Source organism: Chiloscyllium plagiosum, unplaced genomic scaffold (genome assembly GCF_037043375.1).
Source record: "Chiloscyllium plagiosum isolate Xiang-an unplaced genomic scaffold, Cpla_swu_hap1 HiC_scaffold_1, whole genome shotgun sequence".
Taxonomy (NCBI): domain Eukaryota; kingdom Metazoa; phylum Chordata; class Chondrichthyes; order Orectolobiformes; family Hemiscylliidae; genus Chiloscyllium; species Chiloscyllium plagiosum.
Genome location: NW_028270139.1, coordinates 51,306,802 through 51,327,920, shown reverse-complemented (window position 1 = coordinate 51,327,920; position 21,119 = coordinate 51,306,802). Strand labels below are relative to the sequence as shown.

General features: G+C 41.1%; 1 protein-coding gene across 3 annotated transcripts in view; it reads right to left on the bottom strand.

The window, feature by feature from the left end:
* The window catches only part of slit2 (slit homolog 2 (Drosophila)), a 464,730-nt gene that overhangs the window by 96,840 nt on the left and 346,771 nt on the right, over positions 1-21,119 (bottom strand). For all 3 annotated transcript variants that reach the window (XM_087986800.1, XM_087986798.1, XM_087986799.1), the window contains 3 exons: positions 20,382-20,525; positions 14,203-14,346; positions 6,628-6,794 (listed from right to left, as the gene is read on the bottom strand). In XM_087986800.1, the coding sequence (XP_087842926.1) occupies positions 6,628-6,794; positions 14,203-14,346; positions 20,382-20,525 (455 nt within the window). The remainder of the gene's footprint in view (positions 1-6,627; positions 6,795-14,202; positions 14,347-20,381; positions 20,526-21,119) is intronic.

Genomic DNA, 21,119 nt, shown 5'->3' with positions numbered 1-21,119 from the left:
TGGGGGGGAGGTTTGTGTGAAGAAATGGTGGTGAAGAGTTGAAAACAGTTGATATTTTTGTGTATATTCCCCACAAGGACATCCATTATTTTTCCCTCGTGGTGCATGCTAGAAAATTCATGTTTTACCAGGAACAGTGGTAATTCCGTTAGTGCCAGGAAGCAATTTTCATGCCGTCAATCCTGATGCTCAATGTATTTACTTCCTTGTACAGGTATTCCACTTACACCTGCAATGATTGTTTACAGACCATCAGTGATTGCAGGCTTGGGAGATTCACTCTGAAGATTAAACTGGATTTGGCCCAGGTCCCGCTCTACTAGGCAGCAATATAAATAAAGCATAAGGACTGACAGCTTGAAAACTGGTTCCTCACAGAAACTCCACTGTTGTTGAAGGGAGGAAAAAATGTGTTTTCAAACATTTGTCATCGACAAGAGAAACTCTTACTGTTGTAGCTGATAACTAGAATTCAAAAACATTTAAAAACACTTCGGTTTCCTCAAAGCAATATAACTCTGGCATAGGACAGGGAGGTGAGATTTACATGATATTACTCAAAGTTGAATTCTGAACCATAATCAGAGACAGTGCCTGTTGAAATTTTCTGTAAGCACCTTAAACTGGGTGAGGCCTCCTCATCGGGAATGTAAAGTCAGCAAGTTACATCAATGATATGTATAAACTGTGGTAGAAGCAGAAAACATCATTGGAAAGAGTCATCAGAATCCAAAAATATATAAAAAAGGTCAGTTTTCAGGTCTTGACTCTTTCCTCTAAAAGGTTGGGTTTTACACATAAATGTTGCACTGCTTTCCCCAATCAGGATCTCCTGGCATTCTGTGTGGGATGGAGATTCTTCTTAACTCATTTTTTGACCCCGATGAAAGTTGACAGATATACAATCTCCAGCTTTGAATAGGGACACTCAGCTCATTACCTCTGCTGACTCTCTGAAAGGACTATCAGATTAATTTCATTCACTTGTCCTTTCTTTGCTGTCCTGTATGTTTTACTTCCTCAAGTACATATTCAATTGTGTTTTGAAAGTCAGTGCTGAATCTCATTCCACCATTCTTTCAAGCAGTGCATTTTCTAACATAGCAACTCACTGAGTGGAAAAAATTCTCATCTTTTTGAAACTTTGCCAATAACTTTCAACCTGTGACTCTGATTACAAACCATCTGATCAGGTGAATGGTTTCAACATTTCTGTGCTTGAAGAATATTCTGGTTTTGTGCTTGGAACTCCTTCTCGTCTTCTCTACCACATAAGCTGTGGTGATATGTTATTACTCAATTAGGGTGGCTGAATGGTTGTGGCAGCAGGAATGTTCACATACATGTTGTAGTCTGGAGGTATGGTCAGTAACTGCAAAGGTTCCAGCATTGTTTTCATCACTTAATTAGGAATCTACTTCCACCAATTTGGCATGAATAGGAAGTATTTGCGGGCTGATGCTCAATCTGCTTAATTAAATTACGAATACACCTTCTTTGATCATCAAGTTATAGAGTCATAGAGATGTACAACATGGAAACAGACTCTTTGGTCCAATGTTTCCATACCAACTAGATATCCCAATCTAATCCATTCCAACCTAACAGTATTCGGCCCATATCCCTCTAAACCCTTCCTATTCATTTACCCATCCAGCTGGCTTTTAAATGTTGTAATTGCAACCAGTCTCCACCACTTCCTCTGGCAGCTCATTCCATACACGCACCACCCTCTGTGTGAAAAAGTTGCCCCTTAGATCTCTTTTATATCTTTCTCCTCTCACCCTAAACCTATGCCCTCTAGTTCTGGACTCCCTCAACCCAGGGAAAAGACCTGGTCTATTTACCCTATCCATGCCCCTCACGATTTTATAAAGCTCAATAAGATCATCCCTCAGCCTCCGACACTCCAGGGAAAACAGCCCCAGTTTATTCAACCTGTCTGTAGCTCAAAGCCTCCAAACCTGGCAACATCCTTGTAAATCTTTTCTGAACCCTTTCAGTTCCTGAGGAATGACCCAGAACTGGAGCACAGTTTAAATTCATTAAGAGGATGTGAGCTCCACTGGCTGTTTCTAGCATTTATTACTCATTTCTAATTGCTCGGAAAAATGTTATGGTGATCCACCTTCATGAACCATCACCGCCCTTTAGATGTAGGGACCCCCATGATCAGTTCCAGGATTTTGACTCAATGACAATGAATGAACAGCCATATATTTCCAAGTCAGGATATTCAGTGACTTGGAGGGGGACTTTTAGGTGATGAGGCTCCCATGTATCTGCTGGCCTCCCATGTATCCTTGGCCTTCTGTATGGAAGTGGTCATGGGTTTGGAAAGTACTGTCTAAGAAACCTTGGTGAATTTCTGACGGGCATTTTGTAGTCAATACACACTGCTGCTTCCATGCAGTAGTTGTGGAGGGAGCTAATGTTTGTAGATGTCATACCAATCAAGCAGGATGCTTTGTCCTGGATGATGTTAAACTTGGTGAGAGTTATTGGCGCTAAGCTCATCCAGGAGAAAGTGAGTTCTGCAGATGCTGGAGATCAAAGTCGAGAGTGTGGTGCAGCATCCGAGGAGCAGGAAAATTGATGTTTCTGACCAGAGCACTAGTGAAGAGTATTCATCAAACTTCTGACTTGAGCCTTTACATTATGGACAGTCTTTGCTGGTTCAGGACGTGAGGAACATGCTACAGGATTCCTAGCCTGAGATGTGCTCTTGTAGCCACTATGTATATATGGATAGTCCAGTTCAGTCTCTGGTAAATGATAACCATCAGAATGTTGGTAGTGGGGCATTTGGTGATGGTAACATTGAATTTCAAGGAGAAATGGTTAGATTCTCACTCTTGTTGGAGATGATCATTGCCTTGCACTTCTGTGGCACAAATGTTACCTGTCATTTGTCAAACCCGGATATTATGCACCTATTCTAATTCTTACCCTAAGGATATTGTGCAGATCTTGTTGCATTTGAATGTGGGGGATAGACTCTTACCTCAGGGGTCACAAATAGTGCTGACTGGTGTGCAGTCATTGGTGAACATACCCACAGCTGATCTTATTGTAGAAGGAAGTTCTTTTATGAAGCTGCTGAAGATGGTTGGGCCTAGGACCCTACCCTGAGGAACTCCTGCAGAGATATCTGGATCTGAGATGACTGACCTCCAACAACTACAGCCATCATTGTCTATGCAAGGTATGATTCCAACTGGTGGAGAGCTTTCTCCCCCTGATTCCCATTGTCTCTAATCTTGCTGGGACTCCTTGATGTTGCACTCGGTCAAAGGCAGTGTTGATGTTAATGGTTGTGACTCTCACCTCACCACTGCAATTTAGTGTTTTTGTCCATGTCTGAACCAAAGCTGTAATGAGGTCAGGAGCTGAGTGGCGCTGGGAGAGTCCAAGCTGGGAGTCACTAAAAGGTTATTAGTAAGGAAGTGCTATTTTATAATGCTGTTGATGACACCTTCCATCACCTTCCTAATGATCGAGAGTTGGTAATTGGCAGAGTTGGATTTATCCTGCCTTTTGGCTACAGGACATAAGTCGGCAATTTTCCACATTTCTGTGTAGATGTCAGTGTTGCAGCTTTATTGGAAAAATTTGGCTGGGGAGGTTGGCAAGTTGCAGAGTTGCTGTTACTTGACTAGTTTGTGAGACATTTCTCCTAATTTGATACCAGCCTCCAAGCAGACTTTGCAGAGCCAAATATTTTCTGCTGTCATTTCTGATACAGAGTAGCCCATCAAGCTTTCTTCCTTTTTGTGACAATTTAGTGATTGCTACAACTGAGTGACTTGCCCTTGGCCATTTCAGAATGCACCACCATTCTGTGGGTCTGAAGTCACATGTAGGCAAGATTCAGTACAGCAAACAAATTTTTCACTTCGTGAATCAGATAAGAATTTACGGCAATAGTTTCATGGACTTCATGATGCTTTTAATTTGAGGTTCAAATTCCATGGTTGCATTTGAACCCAGATCAGTAATTCGGCGTATGAGCTACTCATTCAGTGATAACATCACTGCACCATAGTCTTCCCTCAGAGACAGGATGCTATCAATTCCTGCATCAGACCTACATATAGTCATATGTATTTTACTTTCTGTAAAAGCAAAGAAGCATTTCATGTATCTCCTACTTCCACTAATTTTTTTGGCAGCATCTTAATGACTGTACTGATGGACTAACTATGTTATCTCAGGTTTCCACAGTTCAGGAGGACGAATCAGTTACAGTATCAAACAGTGCCAAATCTTTCTTTCCCCAAATGTTTAGCTTGCGGTAGCAGTCTTAACATAGACAGAAAGTTGGCAAAATGGATATAGGAATGATTCATTTAATTCAGGATCAAAACAATGAATGAGGCACACGCGTCTTATACAGCAGTATTACATGCCATCCACCAGATGCATTGCAGAACTTAGCAAGGTTTCTGTGAGAGCATCTTCTGAACCCATAACTTCCATCCTCTATGTGGACAAAGTTAGTAAAATGCTGAGGAGTAGCACATCCTGCAAATCCTCCAAGTTGCATACCATCCTTAACTAGAACTATATCGTTGTTCTTTTGCTGAGTCAAAATCCTGACACTCTCTTCCTAACTCCCAAGGACAGCAGCAATTCACCACCAACCTCTCAAGGACATTTAGGGATGGACAATAATGCTGGCGTAGTCAGCAATGTGCACCAAAGAATTATAAAAAACAAAACATGCCTGTGATGGACCATCTGATACAATGCAGAGGGATATTTCAGTGCATCCACATCTGACCTGGTTACTTCAGAAAGTGAGATTTATGCCATTTGTAGATTCCATGTCTTGTTTTCCTGTCTTGAATCAAAGTGATTGTGGGAAGGTGGGGACTGAGAACAGGGTTTGGGGGTGGATGCAAGGGGTAAGGATGCACCACAAAAGGTAGAAGCAAGAGGCCATCAGGGAAAGCAATTGAGCTATGTAACCATGGGATGGCAGCAGAGAGTATGACATCAAGCAGCAATGAAAGAAAGCGATACTTGGATACAAGCTAGAGGGATTTGAACGTAACCTACTTGTTGAAAATCTGAGAAAATTGGGTGAAATTCTAGTTTTACACCCTGTTCCATATACTTTGCATTAAATTGGTTGACAGTGAGTTGCATGGGAAGAAGGAGCTAGATAAGAGGAAGAATTATGGTTGGAAACATTGATTTTAAGCATAAAAGCTCACCCAAGAAAGTGTTAAAAGTGTGCCACTTCAGGATTCATATGTACGTGTGAGATTTCTAACATAGTTGAGCAATAGGTGGCATTTAATTTCGAAGCTGAGTGGTCAGATGGATGCAGGGATCCTTGCCAGTCAACCTGCTTTCACTGGTTGGTTGAGCTTTGCCAATCACATACAGGCAGATCGGTGGAATACTGCACACAGCAAAGATAATTCTATCAAAGGAAAGAATGGGGGAAGAAAGGGCAGACATTTTCAGGTGAACGTCTTTACTTGAATCATGGTTTGTTCCACATAATACAAAGCAAGCTTCCAGATTCAAGGGGAGATTTACAATTGGTTTCAGCATGAAAAGGAACAAGGGGAAAACAGTTAACTACTTTGAATTAAACAGTGACTACTGTCAAAGTAGAAGAAACAGATGGTCCAAATTCTTCAAGTCTCTGGCTACCCGGTACGAAACCATGTGTTTCTGCCCATCTCACAGCATTACTCTGACAAAACAGATGCCCAGTAATGGAAAATTGCACTTTGAATTAGTCATCCACACTCCAGATGTGTTTTGTGTGCACGTATTTTATACAAATCGATTCTTCATGCCCCTTGGAGCAAATGCCATTATCATGTCATCCTAGAGGGAAAGCTGTGGCACAGTGTCAAAGCATAGTCACAAACTGCGTCCAATGTTTTATTCATGGCACTGAATTAATGCAGATCGATGCCCAAGATAAGCTTTCCAGGAAATCACAGCACTAAATACACACATCGACATGCATGAGCAGCGTGTGACAGGAAAAACAGGCATGAATAAATAGTTACACAGCTCCACAGATTGCTCGCGGACATCACACTCCACATGAGACACACATCATGCATAACAAGCAAGTTACCCGCAACCATACAAAACTCTCAACTCACAGTGAAATGATTTGGTGTTATTTCCACTCCGTATTTATATGGAGAGAAACTTCATTTGGTCCAATGATTAATTACAACAGTTACACTCTTCATATTCACATAATGAATCAGCATTCACACTTGAAAATATTCAGGTGCTGTATTTTACAGTCTACAAAATGTATCTTCAATTCTAAAAACAGGTGAGGCATATGCAATATGTTGTCAAGTTCAATAAATTCAGATTAGAAAATGTTCTTTAAAAAAAGCTGCGACATTTTGAAAGTTTAGTTTCTCATTATAGTCTCACACTAATAGTCTAACAATCATAGATGAGCTCATTGCTTTGCAGTCACAGATGGAAATTCCAATGACATCATTTGTATACCTTGTGATGAGTTTCTTGAATAACTAATAATATCGACATAACCAACTATTTACTATTTTACTGATAGTCAAATCTTGTGATGGACTAAATGTAATCTTATAATAAGAGCAAGGATAAAATGCTTACCATCATCACATGTGAAGTCCTGGATTGCCACATCCTGGATAGGAATTTCCTTCAAGAAATAGGGCTTCTGGCAACGAGGGTTTCCGGTGACGATGCGTTTCTTTCTCAGCCATTCACCCAACCAGGCCATATGACAATTGCAGTTAAAGGGATTGGCTAGCAGATTTCTGAAGAGACCAATGAGGAATTAATCACTGAGAGAATGATGTTAAACGTATAAGTAATGTATCATAAGTCAACGTATAATAAGAAAAGTATTATTCCAAAGTATGGCTTTTGGCATATCTCGTGTCAGCCTGAAATCTTGTTTAAGATACAGTTCTAAACATGCAGTGAATTTTATTTGAATTATCATACAAGGTGTAAAGTTGCAAAATCACCACTTACCGTTTAGGTAAATTGCCGTAAATGCAGTCAAATGTTAATATCTACATGAATAATACATACAATCAAGGCACAATGACCAAAATGATTTTAAACTCAAAATATTTTTAATTGCCCAGCACTGCTATATTGTTGGCACCCTGTAATTTAACAGAGCCCAAACAAATCATAATTCATGGCACATTGTCCAATGTAAACGCAGGTGAGATTGAACTGGTGTGGATCAGGGTTGAATAGAATTACCAGCATTACTTTCAGTTACATCACCAGTGATAAGATCCCTATTTTTCCATTTATTTTCTATTACAAAACCTTGATTTATGGTCAAAGAATGTAGTACAAGATAAGATTACTGAGGTTGAAAACTGTCAAAGAGAATTGATGCAAATCTAATTAGAAAGTAGTGATTAAGTGACACCAAACTTGGCTTAAGATGCTTGCAGCTTGCAGAAAGAAAGGAATTAATGAGGGCAGCATTTCCATGTTTTATGAAATCGAAACAATAGGACAGATAAACAGAAAATGAATCAAGATTTGAAAAGAACTTGAATGTGCAAAGTGAAGAAAGGATCTCTGATGCAGCTTTTCAATTCTATAAGAAACAAGAGAGAAATATTTAGAAGAGCTCTAATTCCCAGAATCACTGCCATGAAATTGAGCACAAAGAGAAATTGTGAAGCAAATTAAGACCAAGAACTATGCATGCTGGAAATCTGAAACAAAAACAGATTTGGCTGGAGAAACGCAGCAGGTCTGGCACCATCCGTGGAGAGAAAGCATAGTCAATGTTTCAAGTCCACTGACCCTTCATCAGAACTCAAACTATGAAGGACTGACAGAGAAGTTGGAATTTAAAGTTGGAAGAGGGACTTCCTTCAGATGACAGGAATAGGTCATCTAGCCCCTTAAGTGAAAGTGAGGGCTGCAGATGCTGGAGATCAGAGTGCAGAGTGTGGTGCTGGAAAAGCACAGCAGATCAGGCAGCATCTGAGGAGCAGGAGAATCAACGTTTCGGGCATAAGCAATTGCAGTTAAAGGGATTGGCTAGCAGATTTCTGAAGAGACCAATAAGGGATTAATCATTGAGAGAATTATGTTAAACTTATAAGTAATGTATCATAAGTCAACATATAATAAGAAAAGTATTATTCTCCTGCTCCTTGGATGCTGCCTGACCTGCTGTGCTTTTCTAGCATCACACTCTCGAATCTAGCCCCGTAAATCTGTTCAATCATTCAGTGAGACTATGGTTGATCTTGATCTAACTCCAGATGTCTACCCTTGCCCTTATTGTTTAATACCTTTGACGTACAAAAGAAATACCGTCAGTACCATATTTAAAAACAAGAAGTGATAAAGTATCAATCGCTGCTTATGAAAGTACCAAGCTTCCATCAGCCATTATTTCCTAATTGTGCTCCTGAAAATCCTCTAATTATTAGCTCATGCCTCTTCTCCTCGAATTGCCAATTGGCAGATACAGCTTTCCTTTATCCACCCTATGTTGTTCCCCATAATACCTTACAGCATTCTGAGTTCCAAGGAATTCTTAAATTAAGTAACCACTTGGAATGTAATATTTGAAATCCAATATGCTTCAGGTAGATTGAAACTCCACTCCTTCCAAGGCCAATATATCCTTGCTGAAGTTGGGTTCCCACAACGGCTGTAAGTTTTCTACATATGGTCAAACCAGGGCTTTATATTTCTGACACATAGCCTCAACTCCCTTGCATTCTCTTCCTCTAGCTCTAAAGACAATTAATTATTTTGATTACTTTTTGTATCTGTTTCATGATCTATGTAGACAAGGTACAAAATCTGTTTTGACCTCCACTATTTCTAGCTTTCCACCACTTAGAAAGTATTCTATTCTATTATTTTAGATTTCAGAAATCTATTTTAGTAACACCAGCCCACTTAGTAACACTTAATGATGCAGGCTCATACAATACAAAATTGTTACAAGGAAGTTGTTACCATAAATGGGAAATTTCACACTGTTATGGGGAAATGTTTTTCTGTGATTTGGACTGAAGCACATTGTGCAGAAGTTTAGATGAAACTCAACTTCATATTCCATTGTGCAATAAGTAATCCTGAGGTGTTCAGAGCTGGTGCTAGATGCCTGAAATGGAAAATAGCTTCTTTCCTTGTATGGTCACACACCTTATATAATACAATAATCAGACATGTTGGCATTAGAGAATAGCTTTGAGACTCTTTTGAAGGAAGGGACACTTGGATTTCAGCTAAGCTGAGTGGTAACAATTATAAAATCATAAAACAATCAGGAACTATATCTAGTATCCTCAACTTTATTAATATGCGCATAGAGTATGACAACAAGGAGGTCATATCGAATTTAGCTTGGATGCAGTTCTGGGTACCACATTATAAAAAAGATGTGAACACACTGGAGAGAGTTCAGAAGTGATTTATAAGCATGGTTCAAGGGATGATACATTTCAGTTATGAGGATAAATTGAAGAAATTGGGTTTGTTCTCCTTGGTGGCTAAGAGGAAATTTCCTAGATGTTTTCAAAATTATGAAAAGGTTGGACAGACTGGATAGGGAGAAACTGTTCCTGTTTGTAAAAGGTTCAAGAACCAGAAAGTTAAAGTTATTTGCAAAATATGCAAATGAGAGGTGAGAAAAAAAAACATTTCCACACAATGAGTAGTCAGAGTATGGAATACACTGTCTAGAGGTATGCTGGAACAAAGTTCAACTGAGACATTCAAGAGGGTATTGCATGATTATTTTGCTAGAAATATTATGCAATGATCTGGTGAAGCAGGAGACTAGCAGTGGTAAAGATACTCATTTGAAGAGATGGTAGAGACAGGAAAGTGTGTTCAGGAAAGTTTCCTTAAAAAATATAAAGAAGGCCCTACTTGGGAAGGGGTAAAGTGTGACTTGCTCTTGGGAAATGGGGCAGGACAAGTGACTGAGGTCAGATTGGGGGAGCACTTTAGGACCAGTAACCATAGTTCTATTAATTTTAAAATAGTTATGGAGAGAGACAAAACTGGTCTACAGGTTCAAGTTCTAAACTGGGGCAAGGTGAATATTGATGGAATTAGACAGGAGCTTGCAGGGATTGATTGGGGTAGTTTGTTTGCAGACAATGGGACCTCCGGCAAGTGGGAGGCCTTTAAAAATGAACTAGCTGGAGTTCAAGGTCCATATGTTCCTGTGAAGGTGAAAGGCAAGGTTGGCAGGCATCAGAAACCCTGAATGACAAGAGCTTTGACCAGAAGAAAGGAGGTATGACTCAGGTACAGGCAGCTGGCACCAAGGGAATCCCAGGTATACAGGGAATGCAGAAGTTTACTGAAGATGGAAATCAGGGGCATGAGATAGCCTTGACTGAGAAGATTAGGATCAATCCAAAGAGGTTCTTTCAGTATACTGAAGGAAAAAGAATATCTCGAGAAAGAATATGACACATCAAGGACCAAAGTGAACAGGTACATGTAGAACTGCAGGAGATGGGCAAGGTCCTCAATGACTATAATGACTATTTCCCCTCCATATTCACAGTGGAGAAAGACATGAAGACTTGGGAACTTGGGCAAGTTAGTGCTGATATCTTGGGGACAGTCTGAAAGTAGTGTCACAGGTAGACAGGGCACTGAAGAAGGCTTTTGGCACACTGGCCTTCATCAGTCAGGGCATTGAATATAGATGTTGGGAAGATGTTGCAGTTGTACAGAAGTTGGTGAGACCACACTTGAAATATTGTGTTCAGTTTTGGTCACCTTGCTATATGAAGGATGTTATTAAACTGGAAAGAGTGCTGAAGAAACTTACAAGGATGTTGCCAGGACTCTATGGTCTGAATTAAAGGGAGAGATTGGACAGGCTAGAATGCTTTTTTTCTTAAGAGCATAGGAGACTGAGGGGGGGATCTTATAGAAATGTATAAGATCATGAGGCATGGATAGGGTGAATGCACTCAGTCTTTTTCCCCAGGGTTTTGGAATCAAGGACTCGAGGGCATCAGTTTAAGGTTAGAGGGGAAAGAATAAAAGGGAACCTGAGGGGCAACTTTTCTACACAGAGGGTGGTATGCATATGGAATGAGCTGCCAGAGGAAATGGATTAGTGGTGCTGGAAGAGCACAGCAGTTCAGGCAGCATCCGAGGAGCAGCGAAATCGACTTGTCGGGCAAAAGCACTTAGGCAGGTAGGACAAGTCTGGACAAGTCATGGGGACAGTGCTGAGCTGGAAGTTTGGAACTAAGGTGAGGTGGGGGAAGGGGAAATGGGGAAACTGTTGAAGTCCACATTGACGCCCTGGGGTTGAAGTGTTCCAAGGCGGAAGATGAGGCGTTCTTCCTCCAGGCGTCTGGTGGTGAGGGAGCGTTGGTGAAGGAGGCCCAGGACCTCCATGTCCTCGGCAGAGTGGGAGGGGGAGTTGAAATGTTGGGCCACAGGATGGTGTGGTTGATTGGTGCAGGTGTCCTGAAGATGTTCCCTAAAGCGCTCTGCTAGGAGGCGTCCAGTCTCCCCAATGTTGAGGAGACCGCATCGGGAGCAACGTATACAATAAATTATATTAGTGGACGTGCAGGAAAAACTTTGATGGATGTGGAAGGCTCCTTTAGGGCCTTGGATAGAGGTGAGGGAGGAGTTGTGGGCGCAGGTTTTACAGTTCCTGCGGTGGCAGGGGAAGGTGCCAGGATGGGAGGGTGGGTTGTAGGGGGGCGTCGACCTGACCAGGTAGTCACGGAGGGAACGGTCTTTGCGGAAGGCGGAAAGGGGTGGGGAGGGAAATACATCCCTGGTGTTGGGGTCTTTTTCAGGTGGCGGAAATGTCGGCGGATGATTTGGTTTATGCGAAGGTTGGTAGGGTGGAAGGTGAGCACCGGGGCGTTCTGTCCTTGTTACGGTTGGAGGGGTGGGGTCTGAGGGCGGAAGTGCGGGATGTGGACGAGATGCGTTGGAGGGCATCTTTAACCACGTGGGAAGGGAAATTGCAGTCTCTAAAGAAGGAGGCCATCTGGTGTGTTCTGTGGTGGAACTAGTCCTCCTGGGAGCAGATACAACGGAGGCGGAGGAATTGGGAATACGGGATGGCATTTTTGCAAGAGGTAGGGTGGGAAGAGGTGTAATCCAGGTAGTTGTGGGAGTCGGTGGGTTTGTAAAAAATGTCAGTGTCAAGTCGGTCATCATTAATAGAGATGGAGAGGTCCAGGAAGGGGAGGGAGGTGTCAGAGATGGTCCAGGTAAATTTAAGGTCAGGGTGGAATGTGTTGGTGAAGTTGATGAATTGCTCAACCTCCTCGCAGGAGCACGAGGTGGCGCCAATGCAGTCATCAATGTAGCAGAGGAAGAGGTGGGGAGTGGTGCCGGTGTAATTACGGAAGATCAACTGTTCTACGTAGCCAACAAAGAGACAGGCATAGCTGGGGCCCATACATGTGCCCATGGCTACCCCTTTGGTCTGGAGGAAGTGGGAGGATTCGAAGGAGAAATTGTTAAGGGTGAGGACCAGTTTGGCCAAATGAATGAGAGTGTCGGTGGAAGGGTACTGTTGGGGACGTCTGGAGAGGAAAAAAATGGAGGGCTTGGAGGCCCTGATCATGGCGGATGGAGGTGTAGAGGGATTGGATATCCATGGTGAAGATGAGGCATTCGGGGCCGGGGAAACTGAAGTCTTGGAGGAGGTGAAGGGCGTGGGTGGTGTCTCGAACGTATGTGGGGAGTTCCTGGACTAGGGGGGATAGAACAGTGTCGAGATAGGTAGAGATGAGTTCAGTAGGGCAGGAGCATGCTGAGACAATGGGTCGGCCAGGGTGGTCAGGCTTGTGGATCTTGGGAAGGAGGTAGAACCGGGCAGTGCGGGGTTCCTGGACTATGAGGTTGGAAGCTGTGGATGGGAGATGTCCTGAGGTGATGAGGTTCTGTATGGTCTGGGAGATGATGGTTTGGTGATGGGGGGTGGGGTCATGGTCAAGGGGGCAGTAGGAAGAGGTGTCCTCAAGTTGGCGTTTGGCTTCAGCGGTGTAGAGGTCAGTGCGCTGAGGCGGGTACATTAACAACATTTAAAAGGCATTTGGACAAATACATGGATAGGAAAGGTTTAAAGAGGCATGGGCAAAGTACAGAGAAACGGGATTAGTGTGGATGGACATTTTGGTCAGCATTGACCAGTTTGGGCTAAAGGGCTTGTCTCTGTGCTTTGGACTCTATGACTCTATGACATGATGAGCCAACTGTTCTCTTTCTGTGCTGCAAGATTCAGTGGTTCTGTGAAGTCTAGCTAAGATGAACTTTGCTGGGACTGCAATAAAACAGGAATGGATATGATCATGAGATGGTGGTGCATATCATGACATAAAAATTATGTGTAAGAGATGAGAGGAAGAATGGAATAATCTGTACTAATGAGATGTACTTATAGAGAAAAGTGGGAGACAAAATAATGTAAAAACATTTATAGAAGACAAGCAGAGTGAGAAAACCATTAGTCACAGGTGAAGGTAAACCATTACAGGCCACAAAACACTAAAAGACACAAAGGTATCCATCCCTCCCATGTGCAGACTAGAACCCTGAGCCATAACTTTGTGCCAACACAAAGCAGGGACAAATGACATTTCAGGTGCCAAACATTTCCAGTGCCTCTATCGCACGTTTTCAGTTTAAATGAAGCCACACAATCCAGAACATAACACATTATTGGTTGCAGCTCATTCAGCTGTAATTCAAATTGTCAATGAACTTCAGCACATTGTCAAACTGAGCTGAACTAATAAAAAGTTAATTCAATCGGAAGATGAAAAGGTGAAGCCACAGCGACTTAAACGCAGATTGTATTTTTTCCTTAGAAGGGCCATTTCATTTACATGTCATTTCCAGACCTTCATCACTTATTTGCACGAGCAAATAGGTTTCCCTTTCGAGCTGACAGCCACGCTGATTATACTGATTACATGTCACTTCCAAAAAATGAATTTCCTACTGGAAGTTCCATTGCCCTCAAGAAACTAAACCATCAGCCAGAAAATCCATATAAATGAATAAATATAAAGAACACTTGTTTTATTGTGTAAAACTAGATCACAAATTAAAATACTTTGGCATACATGCAAAGAACACAAGTCATCAATACCGAAAATGAAAGCCTACTTATTGAAATGTCCCTCCTTCGGTTTCTCATTATACCTCTTAAAAACTTACAATGTAGACAGAGAATGGAGAGTGTCAAATGCTCCTGGAGAAATGGTGGTTATCTGATTGTCATAGAGAGAGAGCAGGCGAACAGAACTCAGGCCTGTGAACGTGTTATTGCTGACACAACCAATTTTATTGCTCCTCAGCATCCTACAAGACAGAAAACAGAATTATTACAATATGATCAAAGGACGCATTATACAAGGAACAATCCAGCCTGTAGACAGTGTCAAAAACTGTAGTGCTTCACAGTCAGAAAGTAAATATTAGTTCAAATAAAATTGCTCAAAGATTTGAAAATGTAAAATATGTTACAAAATATCTAAAGGTATTTGTAGAAATTGCAACAATCCTCAGTCTCCATGTTGTCATTGATGTTACTTTACTAAGATAAATTGCCACATGGATTGGAAGTGCTTTAAACAGAACTGGAAGAAGCCACAGGACTGCATGAATATCAGAGAAATTCAGGAATAGCTGAGTATGTTGGATTATATGAGCAGAATAACTTCATGACATTATCTGTGGATTTTAAAAAAACCTGTGCTTTGGAATTAACTCATGCCCTAAAGCACATATGGCTCTGCTGAGACACTGCAGGATCACAGCACCTTAGTAAAAACACTTCTGTATTTCTATAAAAGATAAAGCAAGTAATGCTTCAATGCGGCAATATTTACATCTTGCACCAGGAGAACTAAATTTCTTATTGCCAACTCCTTCCTATTCTACAGCTGTAATAATAAGCCAACTGTTCAGTTCACACCAACAAAACTACAGCCCTTCATCAGCTTAAGTGTCCCAAAGCTTTTTATACATGCTTTGACCTTTTGCTTGCTATCTGAGCTTAACTAGATGCATCTTTATGGCCAGAAGGCTAAAGGATTAATGGCAATGACATTTGCAAACTCAGCATTATTTTTTTGCAGATTAGGCATTTCAAAAGTCTTAACCACTGTTACAGCTGAAGCAAAACTCATTCAGGAAACTATTCGTGGCTACAGCTGCCTTCATGACATAATCCGGACCTTTTTTGATATCTGTTCAAGGGATGTTGCACTAGCATTTACTTCCATCCCTAGCTGCCCAGACAGAAGTTACAAGTCAACTACGCTGTTGTGGGACTGGAGTCACATGTAGGCAAGACTAGGTAAAAATGGCATATTTGCTTCTCTAAGAGGCATTTGTGGGTTTTTTTTAAAAACACATCACTTGACAATTGTTACACAATCACCATTAGGCTACATTTTAATTTCAGATATTTTACTGAATTCAAATTTAAATATCTAACACTGTGAGGTTTGGACCTATGTACCTAAAACATTAGCCTAGCCTTCTGGATTACTAGGCTAATAACATTACCACGACCCTGTCACATCACCATCAGTTCAGTCACAGTGAGTGAAGAAGTTCTTCATTGACTGTTTTCTGTAATTTTCTTAGTTCTTCTTTAGACAGTACCAACCTAAGCTGAGGTGTAATTTCTGACTGTCAGCTGCTCTCTCAACTTATGACAGCCAGCAGCTAGAACAACAAGGGTTTCAGATATATGGGAACTTCAATACTTCCAAGTTCCCCTTTAATTCACCCAGCTAATACATCTCGCTAAAGAGGCATGCTTATCAAAATAAAATGAATGGAAACTATTTCATTAGTTGTTAACAAATGGTGTTGTTTTATTAACCCTGGAGGCAGGCTAGTTGCTGGAGGCATGTTTAGTCAGGTAGAAATTAAGGGGTGGAGATGCCTCATTGCCATTCTGACTTTGTCCAATTAAGCTCCAGAAAGTATCAAGGACAGCTTTCTCACCCAGAGGCCAATTGAGGCCTTTAAGACAACACTTAAGGCAGGGCTTCTCAAAGTGGGGGAAAAGGAGTGCTGGTGGTCTAGGTGAAGTTGCGAGCTGAAATTTTGGATCACATGCCCTGAGGCAGTAATGGCTGACCCTCTTCTCCTTACTCTCTTAGGTTCTTTCTTCTAGCCCCCAGACTCACTGAGGAATCATGATAATTTTCAAGCCTCAAAATGGAGAAGGATTTGGGAAACACTGACATAAAAGAGTCTTATCCTTATGCTGCTATTATTCTACCAATGGCAGGGCACATGCCATGTATACTGACCACATAACAAACCTTGTTGGGTCTGTCTACAATGTAGTATGAGGGTGGTGTTACCATGGAGTCAAACATCTGAAAGGGGGCCCAAGGAACCCATTCCCCTTCCTTTCTATTAACACCCCTCCCTGAACACATTTGCTCTCTGCAACATTTATTGTGCATCATTTACCTTTCTCTAAAACCTCCACTGATGAGGCACAGACCTCAGTGGAGCATTAGCAGGTGTTAGTGTTCTCAGTGGTGCTTTTGATATTGGAGAATAGCCAGCCTCTGAATCATAACCACTTTAGGTGTTGGATGCTTGTGCCACATTAGATGGTTGGGCACTTTGATATCACCAGACGAATGGGGAACATCAGAGGCAGCATTCATAGTACCAGTTGGGCATTTTATTCATCGAGCCTGCCCAAGATCCTATCTGGAGGCCTGGAGCTTTGCTGTGTGTGTCATAATCCATCTATTGAAGCAAATCATGTCAAAAAATGCATGATTCAAAATTATGTACTCTTGCTCACATCTGATGTCAAAATGCAAATGAAAATGGTTCTTAACAAGTCAGCACACAAATTAGTTAGAAGAATAGGCCATTCAGCTCTTCAAGCCTGTTCCACCATACACTATGATTATGGCTTATCTGATTGCAGTCCCAACCATAACCTTTGACTTCTTTGTTGGTCGGAATCTACCTATATCTGCCTTAAAAATATTCAATAACTCAGCCTCCACCGCTCTCTGGAGGCGAGAGTTCATGTCACTTCAAGAGAAAAGAAAGTTCTCTTCATCTCTGTCTTAAGTGGGGAAAACATTTACTTCAAAACTGGTTTGCCTAGTCTTGGTTTCTCCCACACAGTCTGTCAAGTCCTCTTAGGATCCTGTAAATTTCAATAAGATCACCTCTCATTCTTCTAAACTGCATGAATACTGGTCCAGCCTGTCTAACCTTTCCTCATAAGGTAAATCCTTCCATTCCATGTATCTGTTGAGCAAACACTCTTTGAACTGCTTCTGACACAATTATTTCCTTTCTTAAATATGGAGACTAAACTGTATACAGTACTCCAGGTGTCGTCTCACAAAAGCCTGATACAAGTCTAGCAAAACATTCTTACTTTTATATCCCAGCCTCCTTACAATAAATTACAACACTTACTTGTCTTCTTAATCATTTGCTGTACTTGCATACTAATTTTATATGATTAAAGAACTAGGTTACCCAGATCCCTTGGTAACTCAAAGTTCTGCATTTCTCTTCATTTAAACAATACACTATTTTCTAATCTTTCTGCTAAAATGGACAAATTCACATTTTTTCACATTCAACTCCATCTATTAAAATGTATCCACTCATTTAACCTCACTCACCTCGAGCAAATAAAAGTTAACAGTTAGATTCTTGCAAAGCATTGTAAAGTATTGCAAAGTAATACGCAATTTGGAAGGAAAGTGTTTGCATTTGAAGTCTGGAATTTTCACTCCCAAGTCAAGAATTAAAATCATGAAAGGCTCAAACTCAATCACCAAATTTTCGAATAAGTGTCCTGCATTGTCAAAGCTTGCTTCTGGGTGTGGGATGGAGGTTAAATGGAATCAGAAAGAGTACAGAGGCAATCACATGGGCTTCTGGGTGATTAGATGGGCTGTGGGATACAACTGGTATAAAAATCTAAGCGTTCATCCCAGCTTCCAAAAAACCAATTTTAAAAACCCTCCTTCACTCATAACTGCTCATATTCTGCCACTCATATCTTCCATACTAAACTGTGGCGTCTGTATACTCCCGTGACATTGTGCTCTCCATGCCAACCAGTGCCCCAAGACCACTCTCATGAATATTCACTTCCTCCATATTAATCTATGCCCCGTCAACCACATCTAATCGTCCTTTCTACGTGCTATGCCAAAAATACCCCCTCCAACCATCCTTTGCCCGGCACCGTAAACGTCAACTCAAACATCATTAACCTCGAGAAGACCTCAGAACCCATGCTGAGATGTAAAAAAAAACATTCTAAGTGCCTGCCAATGAATTTATTTTTCTGAAAAATTCCATTCATTAAAAACCCATACACCATATTTAGTTATCTTCAACTGCTTAATTACTTCTAAAAACAAGCATTTATATTTACAACCCCATTTCAAAGACCTGATAATCACTTGCAATCATCAATCAAACTGGGAACTGACTGGCATTCCATTGTGATGATAGTTTTGATATCCGTCCTAGAACAGAAATCACATAATCCCTTTGGTTTATGTGTCATCAGACAGAGTGAAACATCAGGCACGTTTTTTAACACTAGAAGTGACTTAAGGTTACTAAAGTTGACAACTTTTCAATAGCTCGCTTGACAATTCCAATGAACTTATCTCGTCTTTGCACACATACATCTCTATATTACTAAAACCACACGTAACAGAGGTTACCTCACCTCTCTCAAAGGGCTCCTAATATCTCCCAAAGATGTCCATGGACCCTTCCAAAAGAGTACACTACCTCATTAAATAACTTGGGCAGCTTTGGACCTTCTGCTAATTGGTCAAAAACCCACAAGGCATGTTTTTGACATCTTACTAGTAAAAATTGGATCTGTTTGAAGGAAATTGCATTTTTACATGTGCAGTTGCCTCCATCTTACCCTGACAAAAATGATAACTGCTAGGTCCAGACACACGACTTTGGCAATCGGAGCCCTGGGAATATTTCAAATGGTGACTCCCTTCAGCATTAAGAAAATTCAGGCCATGTATTCCCTCACCAGGTCTCCAAAATTACAATGAATTGATTCCTTTCAATATGTTGTTATATCGGGCAAAGGCAGCAGTTAGCTTTGCATACAAGGAAGCAAATGATAGAATGATGAATTAATCTGTGTTGTTGGAAATAAAGTTGACCAAACATGAGGTGCCCTTCCCATTTGCAATTTTCATTTACCTGAGCAACCAGAAAAGGTCCCAAGTTTAATAATACATCTAAAATACAGTTTTTCCTTGTTACTGCACTGAAATAACAACATTGAAGATTTTAATGCACAAATTTTTGATTCAGGAGCAAGTTTGTGAGCAGCTGATCCAAGCTTATACCAATAAATACTCCCATTTGATTCAACATGAAACACTTACATTTACAAAGTACTATAGACAATGGATTTAAGTCAACCAATTTCCATCATCCTACTGGCTTTAACGTGTCACACTTTCCTGGGTTCCATTCAGCAAAGGATGACTTGTGCAGAAGCACTCTTTTCCACTGCATGCACAAAAGTCATGTTCTCATAAGTAGGTATGCTGATTTCAATAAAAAAGGCAAGTGGGTGGCACAGTGGCTAAGTGCTTAGCACTGCTGCCTCACAGCGCCAGAGACACAGGTTCAATTCCCACCTCAGGCAACTGTCTGTGTGGAGTTTGCACATTCTCCCTGTGTCTGCGTGTGTTTCCTCCCACAGTCCAAAGATGTGCAGGTTAGGTGAATTGGCTATGCTAAATTGCCCGTAGTGTTAGGTGAATGGGTAAATGAAGGGGAATGGGTCTGGGTGGGTTGCTCTTCGGAGGGTCGGTGTGGACTTGTTGGGCCGAAGGGCCTGTTTCCTCACTGTAGGGAATCTAATCTAATCTAATCAAGTGCACTAATTCTGCTAAAATCTGAATAGAAATTTAAAATTGCATTTTGTACCTCCAACACAACGTCTGTGATGCTAATTTCTGTGACATTATTATCACTTGATTGAGTGTTCAAATAATGTAAACCATTGTATAGGAAGAATAAATAAGGTCACCACTTTCAAGGTGCCTATTAAAAATTAGACAAGTTTATTTGCTGGTTAAATGTAAACGTTGCTAACTCCTTTATTTTTATTGAGCGCTGATCTTCAGAATGCATGCATGTTACCTAAACCAATGGAAAAACTTGGGAAAGGTATCCAAGGGGATAATGATCATCTCCATTATGAGACTGTTTTATTCAGGTGAAAAAACTGAAAGCAAACTCAGGAGGCAGTTATTACAAACTACAGTAGGGACTTTGTTCAGTTGTGTAAAATGGAGAATTAAAAGCAGAACTGTTTTACTTACAATGTTTTAAGACTGTCCAATCCTTTGAACATTTTGCGGTGCACAGTTTCCAAGCGGTTGCCTGTCAGTAACAATTCATTCACACCGCTAGCTCCCTCGAATGCACCCTCCTCAATATCTGTAATCTTATTATTGCTCAAGTTTCTGAAAGACAAAATATGGAAGAAATTCAGTAAGTTACGACCTTAGTTGAAAGTGTTCACCTGAACTGAGCTTAAATATCAGTTTGCAGCATGCAAGCTTTGCCTTATTTGGAGAGAGAAAGCAAATATTTCATGAAAGGCATTTTCTTCAGTTAGTAATCTGCTGGACATTTCAAAAGCGAAGAGCACAGTGTCTCAGTTGTTAGCACAGCACCAGGGACCCGGGTTTGATTCGCGCCTCGAGTGACTGTATGTGTGGAGTTTGCACATTTTCCCGTGTCTGTGTGGTTTTCCTCTGGGTGTTCTGGTTTCCTCCAACAATCCAAAGATGTGCAGGCCAGGTGAATTGGCCATGCTCAACTGCCCATAATGTTAAATGCATTAGTCAGAGGGAAAATGTAGGGAAATGATTCTGGGTGGGTTACCCTTTGGAGTGTCGGTGTGGATTTGTTGGGCCGAATGGCCTGTTTCCACATTGTAGGGAATCTAATCTAAAACATAAACTAGATTCTGTGAACATAATCAGATAGTACAGTGAAGCCTGCCTCTCCCTCACAAACACATTGGAAAGGACTTTATATCCTCTGACAGAACA